The 16,474-nt window shown below is 36.0% G+C and overlaps 2 protein-coding genes across 3 annotated transcripts; one reads left to right on the forward strand and one right to left on the reverse strand.

Annotated features, from left to right (window-relative positions):
- Positions 1-6,699: 6,699 nt before the first annotated feature.
- LOC145953515 (uncharacterized) lies at positions 6,700-8,631 on the forward strand. The gene is made up of 2 exons (XM_083067485.1): positions 6,700-6,894; positions 7,195-8,631. The coding sequence occupies exons 1-2, from the start codon at positions 6,700-6,702 to the stop codon at positions 8,629-8,631; spliced, it is 1,632 nt and encodes a 543-aa protein (XP_082923611.1).
- Positions 8,632-13,732: 5,101 nt separating this feature from the next.
- Positions 13,733-14,655, reverse strand: LOC109788704 (ribosome maturation factor). 2 transcript variants are annotated; one of them, XM_029269303.2, is made up of 3 exons: positions 14,226-14,655; positions 14,095-14,142; positions 13,733-14,006 (listed from the first exon to the last, which is right to left on the reverse strand). In XM_029269303.2, exons 1-3 carry the CDS (start codon positions 14,416-14,418, stop codon positions 13,885-13,887), a joined length of 363 nt encoding a protein of 120 aa, XP_029125136.1. In that variant the 5' UTR covers positions 14,419-14,655; the 3' UTR covers positions 13,733-13,884. The 2 variants fall into 2 exon arrangements, with proteins under 2 accessions (XP_029125136.1, XP_020203083.1); XM_020347494.3 differs by having other exon boundaries at positions 13,733-14,012; positions 14,226-14,627.
- Positions 14,656-16,474: the final 1,819 nt, after the last annotated feature.

The raw sequence follows: 16,474 nt of genomic DNA on the forward strand, positions 1-16,474 counted from the left end.
TTTTTTTTGTTTTTTTTAAAAGACTAAAATCAATAGTTAGTATAAAATAGATTCGTATTTTCCAATATTTCTCTTATTTTTTTACTAGTTCCTTTTGAGATATAAAAATTATTGATAAAATTTTTCTCTTAATCATATTTTTTATACATATGATTAGAAAATTGAACCGTTATTTATATATTTAATAAATCCAATTATCTTCTATATTGAATTAATTATTAGTTAAACAAACACTTTAAACAGATTCTTCGTATTACAACACTCAAGTTTAGAAAATTATGTACTGTATCAATTGGGTCAAGCATAACTATCGATGACACCATGACTCTCTTCAATTACTTTGTTAATAAGGAGACAATTTTATACCTCTAAGATCAAGTCTCATGCCTAGTATCCCAGTTCAACGCTGACCAAATCCACATGCATTACTAGGCTATCACTTGATCAGTGGTTAACCATTTTTCAACAACGAGACATTGGGTAAGGTGTCATAATTCATGAAATTATTTTCTATAACAATGATAAATGTGATGATTTGCTAGATTATTGATAATAACAAAGTGTGCACCTCAATTTTCGAAATTATAGTAAGAAGTAAAATATTCATGTTTCAAGATAAAACACGCCCAAGAGGCTGAGACAACCTAATGAATCACGAGCCATATAGTTTGGCTTAGTTCTCCTCGTGAATTCATGGCCCACTTTGTTTCCTTTATTAAATAAAATTGTTGTTTGGTAGCTGTAGTTGGGTATGGACCACTTGCTCTATAGTTTATCCATTTTATGTCATCATCATGTTTTAATTTCCAATAAGTGCAAAATCAAAAGTTGTGGTGGGTACGTACACTGAAGCCAATCAGATTAGTTTAGAAGAGACAAAATAAAGAGATATAAAATTTGCCAACGATGAAATGTTTAAGCTTACTGGTTACGCAAATTAGCCAAGTAAGGGTTCAACTTTAGCCCCACAACCAACTAAAAAAGCAAGGAAACAAAAAAGTGTGTACATGTTCCACAAAAGAAAATGCAACAACATAGGTGTCAGTGGGAAGAACTTTTTATTGCTTTGCATCATTCTTATGTTCGCTACATGACTCTCGATAGTATGTGTTAGTGTTTAATACAGCTATTCTCTCCTCACAATACAGGTTCAGGTTCACATAGGGTAGTGTTAAATAATATATATTATGTTACTCAAGCATATTTGTTTAATATTTTTTAGTCACTATATCAGTAGTATACTATATTGTTAGCCTATTGAATTTGTTAATGATTATTATTTCTAAAAATTTCTTCTCTCAAACACATTTTTCTTTTCATTCACAAAACTTAAATTTTCAATTTTTTTTTAAAGAATTTGAGTTTAATTCCAATTAAAACATGTTAGTAACTTTTTTTCTTCTTCTAGATCATAAATATCTTCCACCGAAAATAATTATGTTTGAATTGAGTAAGATTATTATATATAATAAAACTTTTTTTTTCCAAATTAATACTTAATATAGTTGCAATCAAGGGCTTAAACTTGAGAGTAATAGCTTTATTTAGTATTTTTTTAGCATTATATTAAATTTTCAATAAATAAAATTCAATTTAAATGTTTATATTTATTCATAATATAATATTCATTAGTAAGAAAAGGAAAAAAAAAAAAAAGGAATGGGAAGTTCCACCTAATACTTTTAAGATTTGTTTTTGTCTATATTAAAATAATGTTTGATCAGTAGAAATTTAAGATTTAGAGTTTAGTAGAAGTCATGTTTCACAAACACAAATTAATCTTTGATTTTCAATTCTAGAATCCTTTCTATGTCATGTTTGTGAACTTAAAAAAAAGGGTAAATAAAATATTCAAGCGAAAACTCATTCAAATTATTATTCTTTGACGCCAATTTTTAAAATAGATTCGTTACCCATATGAAAATTTGAACTCTAATCCTTTGGTATATATGTAATGTAATCCTTTCGTATTCCAAAAGGTTCCTGTTTACAAGTACACAGGTTATATCTCAAACAATTAGAATAGTTGCAGTCACAACGGTCTTTGGTCAAAAAGGAGCAAAGTGCAAAGGGAAGGAGAGGTGGAAAAAATATGTTGACATCGAAAATCAAATCCAATAGCAACATATCTCACGACAGATGATGAGGAATATTTCTTCTCTTATTATTATTATTATTATTATTTTTAAATTTTGCTTCTATTTCTTTCTTCTTCTTTTTTTTCTTGGTTGCTTTTCTTTCTTTTATGTTAAGGTGTTTTTCTTTTACATAATGTTAAGGTGTTTTTTTGGTTTCGATTGATTGGATTTTTTTTTTTGTGTTCAATATATTTTGTTACTCGAAATAATTTGTATATGTAGTTTCTTGATAGCTTCTATGACGGGTTGTAATGGTGAGAACAAGTCAACGAAAGCTTATGATGATGGATATAATGTGAAAACGGACAAATTGAACAATAAGTAAAGTAATTTTAATTACTTAAAATTGATTCCTCTTATAAGTAATTCATTTATATGGGTTGAATATTTTATTAATAAATCTATGGTCATAAATTACTTGACCACCATGAATAAGTTGTTTATTTTACTCACTATCTGATTTTTATAGAGTAAATTACATTAATAATCTTTATAATTTCATAAAGTTACGTACTAACTAATATAATGATTTGATAGGTCACTATATTTAGTATATTATGGTACTATGTTCTAGAAGAAAAAAACACTACTCATCTTTTATAAAATTCTCATACAATAATTTTTAGTTATTTATTAAATTTCATACATGTATAAGGTTAAAAAAACATAACCAACTGAAAAAAATTCCCTTATGGGATTATATAAATACATATTCTATACACATATATCATCTACATAAACTACACAATTGTACACATAATATCCTTAATTGTTGATCAAGCGTCTGTACAATAAACATGTCACATGAGAGTAATGTCCCAAAAATTAGGCCATCAACTGCATGACTCTCCACCAGCTGAACAAGTTATCTTGCTAATCATATTTTGTTCCTATACAAAGTATGATCATTGTAATTTCAACTACAGGGAAAACAAAGGATAAGCTTGTGAAAGAATGATCATAGCTTTCAATAACATAAGTTTACAATAATACAACATAGATAACATAATAATATTCAATGCAATGCAACTTAGCAACTTTTAACTTGTTAACAACATCATCATATAAACATTGCATCGACTTATAGCACAAAAAATATTATTATCATAAGCATCTTTAAACAAACTAATGTGTCATCATACATATCAATTACGAACACCTCTTACAACAAAAATGAACAATCTAAGTGATTAGACTCTACTGAACCACAATGTATGACCTATCTCAACAGGTCAAATATAGATAATGTTAGGCCTTTAAGAGTGTCAAATATACAACTTAAATTGATTTCTCATGTTTCGTCATTTAAACTAAAAAAGTCTAGTACTACTGTTAGGATAGAACAACATAGGTGTGAGTCTACTACAATCTTATCATGTATATTTAAGCCTTACATGGGATTCATTTGTCGACTACCCTCCAAATACTATGCACATTTCTAACAATTAGTTAAGGATTTTACCTCTCGATTTCATACTTTACTCAGTTGGTCACTTTATATATGTATGGTTCAACTTGACCCCTATATGGATACCACATAAAACTTAGAGAAAACAACTTCAAATAACTATTCATTCAAACTCTTAGAGCACCACAACTTATATTTACATGATGAGATTCTTTAATTTTTAAAATCTTTTCTCTCCTTTAATTTTTATGTATCTTAACTAAGATATGTATTTTTGTCAACTTAATCAACATTTAATCAATTATCAACTTATATTTACATGATGGGATTCTTTATGTATTTTACAACTTAATCAACATTTAATCAATTATCAACTTACAAATTATCAACTTAATCATCTTCAACCAATATACAACTTACTATCAAATTTAAAACAACTTACATCATCGTTATACATCTTTATAAATCAATATATAATACACTAGCTTCAATCATCATCATACATTATGTAAAACAACCAATACAACAAGATATGTGAAAAAGATTACAAGCTAAAAGGGGAAACAGATGCTTCAAGTGCCCCAAAGCTCACTTGGAGCAACTGAAATTCGCTTAGAGCACCCAACAACTAGCACTAAGTACTCAACAACTAGCTCTGAGCGAGCTCAAATAGAAACCACCCCTAGAAGGTAACTTAGCTTACTTTTAGTGAGTAAGTTCCTACTCTAAGCCACTGAAATTTGCTTTGAGTGCCCACATCTAAAGATTAGAGAAAGCCAAGTCAGAGACTACTCCTAAAATGGTTTCACTTGCTTGCTTAAGCAACCCTATGGATGCTTTAAGCAACCAAGCTTAAAAAACCTGCATGAACCAAGACGAACACAACAACCCAAGAACACCACCAATTCTCTCATTCCATACAACAATACATGCACGTAACTCAAAATCTTCCAGTTATAACAACACACAATTCATGAATTGAATAAAATGAGACATGCAATGACAACACACCAACCAGATCACCAAATCTTTCCTTCTTCACCATAAGAATAAGAACACAAGGGGTCCACCTTAAAAATTCAACTTCAATGCCTACCAAAGCATGAATCAATTCAACAAAACACTATACACAACTTAGGAAATCAAACAAGAAGTTTATCTTACCTCTAGTCGATCCAAAAGAGAAGTGATAAGGAAAAAGAAGATGAATTTCGCATGGTTTCGACTTGAGATCTTCAACTTGCAAAAGCTTGAATCTCTTAAACCAGTTATTTTGATCAACTATAGGGAAGGAAGAAGAAGGATTTTCAATAGAGAATATGAAGAAGAAACTTGGACTCTAAAGGCCTTCTCTCTAACTTCTTTCTAATTTGTCTTAAAACATGAACCTATTAAATTTTGTGTCTTATGAAAAATCTTATATATACTTCCTTCAACAGAATCAACTTAACTTTGTTTGAGCCTACCTTAAAGACAACTTAACTTTTAAGGGTCCCCTAACCCCATAGATTTTAAAACAACAATCATAACAACAAAACAACAATTAATCATTTATAATTAATCAACATCTAAACAAAATCACATAATGTTACAACTAGCTATCTCCTTAATTGTTTGAAAACATTACCACAATATCATCTATACATTATTCAAACCTCCCTTAATTGCTTAAGAAAACATTACATTGTCCATTACGAGGGAGATTGTTGTGAACATTAAAATTAACAAGAGTGTTGTGTTCAATAACACGAAAAAATCATGAACTGCTAATTTGGTAAGTTGATGTAATAGTCAAACACTTTTTACTCATATGTTATGGGATGATCTATTTAACAAAAAATTTATATTCAATTCATAGCATATATTAAAACTCGTTGGGTTAACAACAACCACAATATTGTGAGAGGATTATGTTACAGGTTAAAAAAAAAGTGTGTTCTGATATGCTTAAAAAAGTCACACATTGCTTAGGAGTTGAGACTAAGGATAGTTTATAAACATCCTCTCTCCTTAACCTACTGAGGTGTCTTTTAAAGGACAAAACCGCCATGACGGCCCAACGAGTACCAAAATGAACAATACTTCGGATGTAGTAACTATAACGATGACAACAGACTTACGATAAGAACATAATGTATTTTTTTTTCCTTTTATACGATTTCAATAATGAAATACGGATTGAAGTGGAATCATGCCAAGACGTTTAGCTCGTTGGTTAGATCAATAGCTGTATGAGGTTAAAACAATTAATGTTCAAAAATATGCACTTTACAATTTGGCCAATTCAACTGTATCAGCTAGGTAGTTTTTAATGGTGTAAATTTTGGTTAAACGTTTTAATATTAAAAAATTACAGTTTGCAATTTGGCCAATTCAACTCATCAACTCATTTTTTTTTAACGAAAAATGGTAAGAAAATGGAACCCAATCTTACCAGCACTAGCCGCCTAAAATATTGTTGCGCAAACTAAAAATGGATGGTGTACCGGGAGGACCCTATCGGTCACGTGGACCAACACGTATCGTCCCATCAGACACCCACGCGAAGTGAATTATGCCCAAAAGTCTTGACATCAGCGTCGACTCGGGCTATAACCGAAGGCCGAAGTGAGCCTGATAGCACGAACGACTTGGCTTGAGGCCGATACGAATAGAACCATAGACATCTTTGCAGGTCACGGACCGGCTCGGACAAGCCCCGAGCAAGCAGTTCAGCGCAGCAAACGCGTAACGGCACGGTCTAAGGCCGAGCCGAATAAGGAGGCAATAAGTAGAGTCTTCATCGTGGTTAATAAGGATAAGTGCGTGATTAAGACATAATTAGCCTATTAGCATCGTATTACCTAATTTGGTAAACTTCAGGAGAGGCCCACTACTGACAAGGCCCATCAGTGGTAGTATAAATAGGTCACTTTTGTCAAGGTATGTTACTGTTCATTAATTATCCTAGAATATCGAGCTTGTCCTGACTTGAGCGTCGGAGTGCCTTTTGCAGGTACCTCCCCCTCGCGCAGAAGAGTCCACCTGAAGACCCTCATTCGGCCCTTTCCCACTGAAGAATACGAGTGTGCCCTCAGACAGGTACATTTTGGCGCCCACCGTGGGGCCGAACCGAGAGCGTTGTAAGAAGCAGACTGCGAGTTGAAGAGAAACATGGTAAAGACGAGGAAAAATAACATGGAAAATCATCAGTCCGAAGAGGAACACCAATCCGGGGCGGACAATGCCGAGACGATAGAAGAGACAAACTTGACTAAAATGATGCACCAACTGAAAGCAGAGATGGCCGCCATGAAGCAGCAACAGGAGAAAGATGCTGCCGAGATGGTCGCGTTACGAGCAGAAAATGTTACCCTGAAAAATCAGTACCGAGACCCTACCTGGAAACCCTCTGAGACGACTCCTACTCAGGGGTCATTCCACTCGCACGGTCATCACACCTCTATCCCTCATACCTCTGTCGCGCCCCCAGGCATCCATGCTTCGATCGGAAGACCGGCACAACCAATGCCGGCCGGGGCACACCGACATCCATTTACGCCGAACATCATGCAATCGGCACTTCTTGACCACTAGAAGTCCCTGCCCCTTGACAAATATGATGGTACAACCGACCAAGATGAGCACGTGGATGTGTTTTTGACACAGGTTACCTTAAGCACCACCGATGATGCCGCGCTATGCCGAATCTTTCCGACATCCTTGAAGGGGCGAGCGCTGAGTTGGTTCACCCGACTCCCAGCCAATTCTGTCGACTCATTCGGCACGTTGGCCTCCCAGTTCACAATCCAGTTCGCCACCAGCCGCCCTCATCAGCTAACCTCGTTGGCATTAGTTAGCATTCGTCAAGAAAGAAAGGAGTCTCTTCGGACGTTCATGAGTCGATTCAACAAAGCGGCTCTCGAAATCCGAGACCTAAACCCTGTTGTGGCTGTACATCATCTCACAACCGCTCTAAAACCGGGTCCCTTTGCCAACAGTATTTGCAAAAAACCGCCGACCGATATGGATGACTTGCGGCGACGAGCCGATAAATACATGCAAATGGAAGAATTAGCAGAGTTCCGCAATCAAGCCAGAACGGAGACAGCCGTTAAGCCGGAAAAGCCGACTGAAAATAATTTTCGGAGCCGTCCGAAAGAATTAGCATCCCGCGAGAGGCCCCCTCGTGGCCCGAGGTATTCACAATACACACCGCTCAATACCAGTCGGTCGGCAGTGCTAGAGCAAGCGTTGACCTCGGAGGTCCTGGCCGTCCCGAAACGAGCTTCGACCCCTCCTAGGGCCGATACAACGAAGTCTTGCAGGTATCACCGCAATCGAGGGCATTCAACAGAAGAATGTGCGACCTTGAAGGATAAGATTGAAGATCTGATCAAACAAGGACATTTGCAAGGTTTCGTCGACCGCTCGAACTCATCCCGAAACACCCACCTGTCGCGACGGGACGATCGGGCTGAACAGAGAACAGAAAGTCGTTCGTATCAAGAACGCAGTCGGTCTAGAGAAAGGCGAGAAGAGCCTTCAACGCAGCCTCGCCGGGTCATCAACACCATTGCCGGCGGCTTCGCTGGCGGCGGTTCGTCTTCGTCGGCGCAGCGTAGACACCTACGGGCCGTTCGACATGTGCATGCCGTCGAAACTGTTCGTCGCCGCCTACCCACCATAACTTTCACCGAGGCTGACTTCAAAGGTATCGACCCATACCAGGATGATCCTATGGTAATTAGTGTTGAAATTCACAACTGCATTATGCGCAAGACATTGGTAGATCAGGGGAGCTCAGCCGATATCCTTTTTTGGAACACGTTCAAACAATTGGGTATCCCAGAAGCCGAATTGATTCCCTACAATGAACCTTTGGTAGGATTTTCAGGGGAAAGAGTCAAAACAAAGGGTTATATCAAGTTGTCAACCCGGTTTGGGTTTGAAGGAACCGAATACAGAGACGTTTCGGTCAAATATGTGGTGGTTCATGCCAACACGTCCTATAACATTTTGCTCGGTCGGCCGTCCTTAAATCGGCTCGGTGCAATCGTCTCCACTCTGCACCTGGCTATGAAGTTCCCAGTCGACTCAGGGTGAGTAATCACAGTTCACACTGATCAAAAAACCGCGCGAGAGTGCTACTTTGCTAGTTTGCGATTACTGGAAATGAAGCCTGAAGCAACAAAACCAGCAGGGGTACATTCGGTATCACAACAATCGGCCTTAGACCTCGACCCCCGGATTGATCAAGATGAGAGGGTCGAGCCTATTGAAGACAAACAACCCATCCAGGTGGGGGTGTCCGGAGCTCAAGTCACCTACCTCGGGACCAATTTATCTGAACAAGAGCGCCTGGCCCTTAAGCAAGCGGTCCTTAAAAACAGTGACTTATTCGCCTGGTACCCGTTTGATATGCCCGGCATTGACCCCAACTTTCTTTGCCACGAGCTATCAGTGAGCAAGCAGGCAAGGCCGATCGCTCAACGGCGCCGGAAGGCCGGAGAGGAAAGGAAGGCGGCGATCGAAGCTGAGGTGGGAAAGCTATTAGATGCTCGGTTCATCCGAGAAGTACATTATACAACATGGTTGGCCAACGTAGTCATGGTCAAGAAACCGAACGGGAAGTGGCGCATGTGCACCGACTACACCAACTTGAACAAGGCATGCCCTAAGGACGCATATCCCTTGCCCAACATTGACCGACTTGTTGACGGGGCATCCGGCCACAGATTTTTGTCCTTCCTTGATGCATACTCAGGATATAATCAGATCCGTATGCACCCTCAAGACGAAGAAAAGACAGCGTTCATTACTGAAACGGCCAACTACTGCTACCGAGTAATGTCGTTCGGCTTAAAAAACGCCGGAGCCACATATCAGCGATTAATGAATAAAATTTTTCATGATCAAATTGGCCGAAGCATGGAGGTGTACGTTGATGACATGGTGGTGAAGTCAAGTACAGTGTCGGCACATGCACAAGATTTGACCGAGGTGTTTCAGGCGCTTCGGCACCACCGAATGAGACTCAACCCCGAGAAGTGTGTGTCGGAGTCTCAGGCGGTAAATTTTTAGGATTCATGCTGTCCAGCCGAGGAATTGAGGCAAATCCCGACAAGTGTCAGGCCATCCTAGACATGAAAAGTCCAAGTACTCTGAAGGAGGTTCAAAAGTTAGCAGGCCGACTCACCTCCCTCTCTCGGTTCCTTCCTTGCCTGGCCGAGATAGCTAGACCTATCCTTCTTTTACTGAAGAAAGCTGAACGGTTCAAATGGACCCCGGAGTGTGAGGCATCGTTCCAACAGTTCAAGCGTCGGCTCGGGCTATAACCGAAGGCCGAAGTGAGCCTGATAGCACGAACGGCTCGGCTTGAGGCCGATACAAATAGAACCATAGACATCTTTGCAGGTCACGGACCGGCTCGGACAAGCCCCGAGCAAGCAGTTCAGCGCAGCAAACGCGTAACGGCACAGTCTAAGGCCGAGCCGAATGAGGAGGCAATAAGTAGAGCCTTCATCGTGGTTAATAAGGATAAGTGCGTGATTAAGGCATAATTAGCCTATTAGCATCGTATTACCTAATTTGGTAAACCTCAGGAGAGGCCCACTACTAACAAGGCCCATCAGTGGTAGTATAAATAGGTCACTTTTGTCAAGGTATGTTACTGTTCATTAATTATCCTAGAATATCGTGTTTGTCCTTACTTGAGCGTCGGAGTGCCTTTTGCAGGTACCTTCCCCTCGCGCAGAAGAGTCCACCTGAAGACCCTCGTTCGGCCCTTTCCCACTGAAGAATACGAGTGTGCCCTCAGACAGGTACAGATGGAATTAAGTGAATTTAACTTTTAAGAGATTCGAGCCAACATTTTTAAGGGGAAATTTGCTTAGAATCTTTACCATTTGTACGTCAATTCGTGACTTTGCATAATTTTGCAAACACTGAGTTCGTGTAAATTGTGATCACAGGACGTTCTATTTTCTAAAGCTTATGTTCTTAAATGAGTTCTTAATTTAATTTTATGAATCCTATAATGTCACATGAGATTCAAAAACTCCAACCAAATTTTACTCCAGTACTAAAGTTTTCAACAGAATTTTCACCTTACTTTGTTGATCCTATAATTAACTATACAACTTTATATTTTTAGTTAACTTATTTCTATTATAATTTTGGAACAATAAATATGTAAAAAATAATAAATTTTCTATAAAAAAAATCAAATAAATAAGCACTACACATTTATTTTACTTATGACAATTTTTTTACTGCAAATTATGACAATAAGTTAAAAATAATCGGCTACATAAAGCTTAATTAATAAAAGAATATTTATTTTTTCATCTTCAACGAAAAAACTAATTTAAGCTAAAATTTTCAGCGTTGTTTTATTTTTAAAAAATATTAATTTATTGGTTAATTTACATAATTTTCAGCGTTAATGCAACAGTAAAATTTTAATTAAATTGTTCTTGCTATGAGTCTATGACCTATTCTTTGCATTTTTTATTTTGCCATAAAAAAAATCATGATCGGTGTGCTTTACTTTATTCTTTCAGTTAATTTTTATTTCATTTTTGTTAGATATATTAGGCAAGAAAGTATATATATATATATATATATATATATACGGATTCACATTGTCCCGATGATGGGATCATTTGATCAGGATGTCAAAATTTAAGGATATGAACCTGGTTGCATGGAACATCCGAGGAGCAACTAACGCCAAAGGTCATCGAAGGATTCAGGAAATCATCAAAAACCAAGGACGTTACTTTAATTATATCACGTGTTCAAGGAAGTAACACCATTAGTTTGAATTAATCAGAAATGACAATGTTATATCATTTTTAAAAATTTACGAAATTAAATTAAACATTTTAACTATAAAATGACTAAATTGAATTAATTAAAGAAGAAAATAACTAAAAGAATAATTTGCCTTATCTATATTTTACATAATTTATTATAAATTGACAATTTTACCAAGACTCGTGTAAATCATTATATTTCTTGTGTAAAGCAAGAATATTTTCAAACTCAATAATAAAAACTAATTTCTTTCCTAAGGTTTACCAAAAGTAAATTTTATCTCTTCTATTCTATCTCTCCTAATGAAGTCTTGTTCGTACGCACATTTAAAAATCAATAATAGTACAAAAAGTAATTATTTTACGAATGAAGTTATACGGTTAATTAGAAAGTGATAGGCACATGTTTCCATTGACTTTTAAACTCACCAATGATGAATTTTAAATAATTTAAATATATTTTAATTTCTATTAAATAAATAAATTTTTGATTTTTTTTGGTGAACATAAATTTTGATTTTAGTTTTTCATAAAATAAAATATACCGTTATTTTTCAATTCTCTTAAAATTTGAATGTACTATTATGGATTTTTGTAAATAAACAATTTTTGAATTACTCCTTACATAAATAATTTTATTTGATTTTATCTCTTTAAAGTTTAAAATTACTAATTTTATCCATAATAATTGTGTTAAAATAGACAATTGATGTAAAAATAAATAAAATTGAAGTGTCAAAACAAAAAATAATAATTAAACTCGTATTCATAAGTAATATTCAAATTTATCCAAACTTTAATAATAAATATTTGATTTAATCAAATACAAGTATGAATATATATAATACTCGATTTATTAAATCAAATACAAAGACTGAGATGGATATACACTTCTTGTCTCATAATTATACTTGTAACTATATTTATATTTAACTTAAATTTTTAAAAATTTAATTTATTTTAAAAAAAAATTTACTTAACATTTATGTAATTTTTACTTTATTTTAAATTTATATGAAATAAAACTTAACTATTATAATTTTATAATAATTGTTACTCTATGTTAATTTTTTTATATTTTATATTTTTTAAAAAAAATATTTAAATAATTTTAGACAAATATAGAACAAGTACACGTTATATCCAACACCTGGAAGCATAAATGGAAATACAAATTTCAAAGCCATCGAATAAAGAGACGAGGAAAATGGGTATCAGATAAAAAACAGACATGAAGACGAGTATTGTAAAAACTAAAACCTATACCCATTCGTTGTAATCCCTAAGTCAAAACTAAGCTACCATGAACAATGCGTAGTACTCAACAAGCCTGACACGTACTTAAAAAAATAAAAAAAAAAATTAAAAAAAAAAAATATATATATATATATATATATATAAGATCAAATGAAATTAAGTACTAAACTTGATAAAATGACATTTTTAACAACTTTATTTTTGTAAAATTAAACTTTATTTATTTCAAATTTTCTGTTAATTTTATGAATAGATTAATTATATTAAATATTACATATTTCAAAAGTAGACAATATTTGATTATATTAACTTAATGTATAATGTAATAGTATTTCAAATATATAAAATTGTTACAATGATGTTAGATACATAGGAATTTGCAAATTATTTATTTACATTGTTAATAATTATTGTAGTATCTCGGGGTCCCCAGCAGTGGGTGCATAATTTGATACGTGTCTCACAATGGATATCGTCAACGCAGGATAAACGATTACGGAAGTAGGAAAAGCAATATATTCATTATCCATAATTTGATCGTATATATCATCCCTATCCTATGTTTGAATATGATTAGGCACCAGCCAATCAAACCCCCCTTGTCCTTGTCCCACGTGCCAGACACACCATCATCGCCTGCACCCGATCATACCCCATCATTCATTCCTGCCACGACGACGTTTTCTAAAACTTCCCACACCAAGCAAGAACGAGAAGGCGTCCAAGCACTTTCATTTGAGTAATTGTGTCATAACTCATAAGCACCGACACTTTTGCAGCTTACAGTGTACCCACTCACGTGTACCCCACCCACGGCAAAACCTGGTTGCGCGGATTTCCCATGCACCCAGAGGTAACGCCGTAACGGGAACAATTAATCCCGTTCTGTTGCTAACATAGCCAACACACACCTGACGCGAATTCACATCATCATCAAAACACTGCTATTTCCAGCTGGCACTTAACCGCAACCCGAGGCTGCAGTAACGGTCCCCAATTCCAGCTGTATTCAACATCACCCGGCGCACGCATTGCTACCATGCGCCGGAACACGGCTCACTCACTCACTCACTCGCTCGCTCGCTCGAGAAAACAAAAACAAACAAATGCTAAAAAAAATGGAGGATCTATGAAGGTGAATTCGATTTTATTTTGTTTTATTTTTTTATGAGCGATAAATTAAAGCAAATGGAATGTACAACAGGAACAAGAATATAGAATGGATCAACGAGAGAACCGCGCACGTGTGGAAACTGGAGGTGGAGAAGGTGCGCGTGCGAGCTTAAAAATCGGCGAGTTTCCTGTGAGGGCGAGATTTCGGTATCTGTTGCAAACTTCGGATCGCCAAAACATCGCTTCTCTTTACATCCATGTACTGTCCAATGTCGCCGCCGATCTTGGCCGCTGAATCTAACGCGAAAACAGATCGAAAAACAATAATCAATTGAAAAAAATAGAAAAGAAATCGAAAATGCATTGCGGTTGAGCGTACCTAGACGATGCGACGGCGTGCGGTTGAGTCCGGCGAAATGATTCAAGTCTGAAATGAGGAAGCGAGTGATTTATATTTAGATTTAGATTATGAGAAATTGAAGGATGCAGTAAAAGTAGACGTAGTAATACCTGTGGGAGAGGGAGTGTGGGAGCAGAGGTAGAGGACGAAGAAGCAGAAGAGAGTGAGGAGGGGAATGAGGTGGATGAACTTGTGCGGCGGAGGAGGCGGCGAGGAGAGGCGGTGAGGCTTTGGTGCATCGTCGAGGAGCGTCTCTTCCTTGGAGGGTTTGGGAGACGGAGAGCCCAGGGATTGTCTGTGCATGGTGTCACGAAGAGGGTGCCACGGCGTAATGAGATAGGGACACACCGAGGCAGAGCGTGGTGAGTGTTCGTTGCAATTGCTACTACTGTGAAATGTGAATGAATGAATGAATAAATCTATTACTATCCTTTTCTATATTTATTTTTATTTTATTATTTTTTAATGCTCAGTGGCTTCAGCAGTTCAGCTCGTCCTTTTTTATTGCCCTTTTCTTTTCCTTCACTCCTCGCTTTCGTTTTTTGCTTTTTAACCTTTTTCCCTATCCTCTCTTTCGCTTTTATTTTTCTGCTTTTTTTAATGCCTCCTCTCAGCTTCTCCCACGTCTTTGCACCACTATATATCCAATTATAATTTGAGAATTTCTACGGTACCCACTATAAAAAAATGGGTACCGGTACTGTTGATGATATGTCACTTATGTATAAATCTAAATTATTTATAATTTTTTAATTATTTAAAATTTACATCCACGTCAGTTAATATGAAGTTCATGTTTTTAATTTTTTTTTTCGGAATGTTTGCTTCTGTGTTTCTTCCCTCTCTGTGGGCCGGTGAGCGAGACGGCGAAGGCGGAGACCGAGATTGCCGGCGAGTCGTGGAGGAGGAGCGTGGCGGAGAGGGAGAGGACATCAAAGCGGCCGTGGAAAGTGACGGTGGCGTCGGGGGTGACAAAGGGTTGACGGAGAGTGACGTTGGTGACGGTTCCCGACCCGGACAGGACGCATAGGCCTGTGTTCTTTCTGTGGCCCCGTCGCCGGCGGAGGCGACGTTGGGGCGGGCGTGGTGGTCCTCGGGCGTTTAGAATCATGTCCTCATAGATGAGTTTTTCCTTTTTATTTTCATTTTTCAGAGGAAGAGATTGAAATGATTCAGCAAATTTTATGGATAAATCAAACTGCAGATGTCAATAATTTGAGATATGCTATTTCTATGATGTTTGTTTGATTTTTCTAAATCCATTTCCTCTTGTGACTTATGATCCTTCTACAGACAAAGTAATTTGTTCAAAGAACTCTGGAGCGCTTTAGGAGATTCAGTACGAAATTTGAGGCTTATAGCAGTAAGTGGACCCTCCAATCTGTTCTAATTTTTAAAGGTTATAAGCAACTTTTCAATAAATACTACTGAAATGATCCAGGTTAGGGGAGTGGGAGACGGAGGGGAGAGGGAGAGGGAGAGGTGGAGACGGACGGAGGGGCGGGGGAGAGGTGGGAGACGGAGGGGAGAGGAGATCGTATAATTATAAAAATATTAATAAAAACTTAAAAATAAATAATGTAAAAATTTAAATATAAACTAATTGACATTTAAATGATGTGTACATACATATCAGATACACATCAGCTACAGTACCAAAACCCCTCATTTATCAGGGGTACAGTAGCAACCCCTTTATAATTTTATTAGTTTTTCCTTTAATATTATATTGCATTAAACTTATCATATTTGTTAGATTTTAAAAAAAAATTAAATCATGCGATTTTAGTTTCTTAAATTTAATTTTAGAGAGTAATTATGCAATTATAATATTAGAGATAAAAACAACATTAAACCTTGTTAAAATGATGACTTGAAAGTGAAACAAGTTTGTTGAATTTTGAATGATAATTTCATTTATTTATTTATATTATAAAATATTACCTGGATGAAATCTAGTTCAGTTCTTGTTTGAGATGTCAGTTTTAGTAAACAACAAAATGCTGGTGATATTTTTTTTTCCCATCTTGGTTTGCCTCATTTAATGATATGTCACCAAGTGGCAATTACAACAAAAAACACCAGGCTGTCGTAGGAGCCCACAAGACATAATTAGGATGATTTATGATATATACACCTCCTTTTTTAATAACCACACCTCCTTTATTTTTTTTTTAAATTATAAAATATTATAGTTTTTTTATAAAAAAAATCTAATTTTATATTTTTAACTTTCATTTTGTTATTTTCTTTTTTTTTTTTTCACATACTATTTTTCTTTTTTAGTTTTCACATGCTACCAAAATAGGTGAGGTGAAAGAAAGGTAAATGAGTGCATGTAAAAATTAAAAAAATGAGA

Source organism: Cajanus cajan, chromosome 11, assembly GCF_000230855.2.
Source record: "Cajanus cajan strain Asha chromosome 11, NIPB_CcT2T_4, whole genome shotgun sequence".
NCBI lineage: Eukaryota > Viridiplantae > Streptophyta > Magnoliopsida > Fabales > Fabaceae > Cajanus > Cajanus cajan.

What these genes read in the sequence shown, in the direction of transcription:
- LOC145953515 (XM_083067485.1), top strand. Translation starts at nt 6,700, where the DNA reads ATGGTAAAGACGAGGAAAAATAACATGGAAAATCATCAGTCCGAAGAG. An exon ending in TCGCGTTACGAGCAGAAAAT is followed by an intron (nt 6,895 to 7,194) that starts GTTACCCTGAAA and finishes TTTTTGACACAG; the next exon opens with GTTACCTTAAGCACCACCGA.
- LOC109788704 (XM_020347494.3), bottom strand. Translation starts at nt 14,418, where the DNA reads ATGCACAGACAATCCCTGGGCTCTCCGTCTCCCAAACCCTCCAAGGAA. An exon ending in CCACACTCCCTCTCCCACAG is followed by an intron (nt 14,143 to 14,225) that starts GTATTACTACGT and finishes TCCTCATTTCAG; the next exon opens with ACTTGAATCATTTCGCCGGA. An exon ending in CACGCCGTCGCATCGTCTAG is followed by an intron (nt 14,013 to 14,094) that starts GTACGCTCAACC and finishes TTTTCGCGTTAG; the next exon opens with ATTCAGCGGCCAAGATCGGC.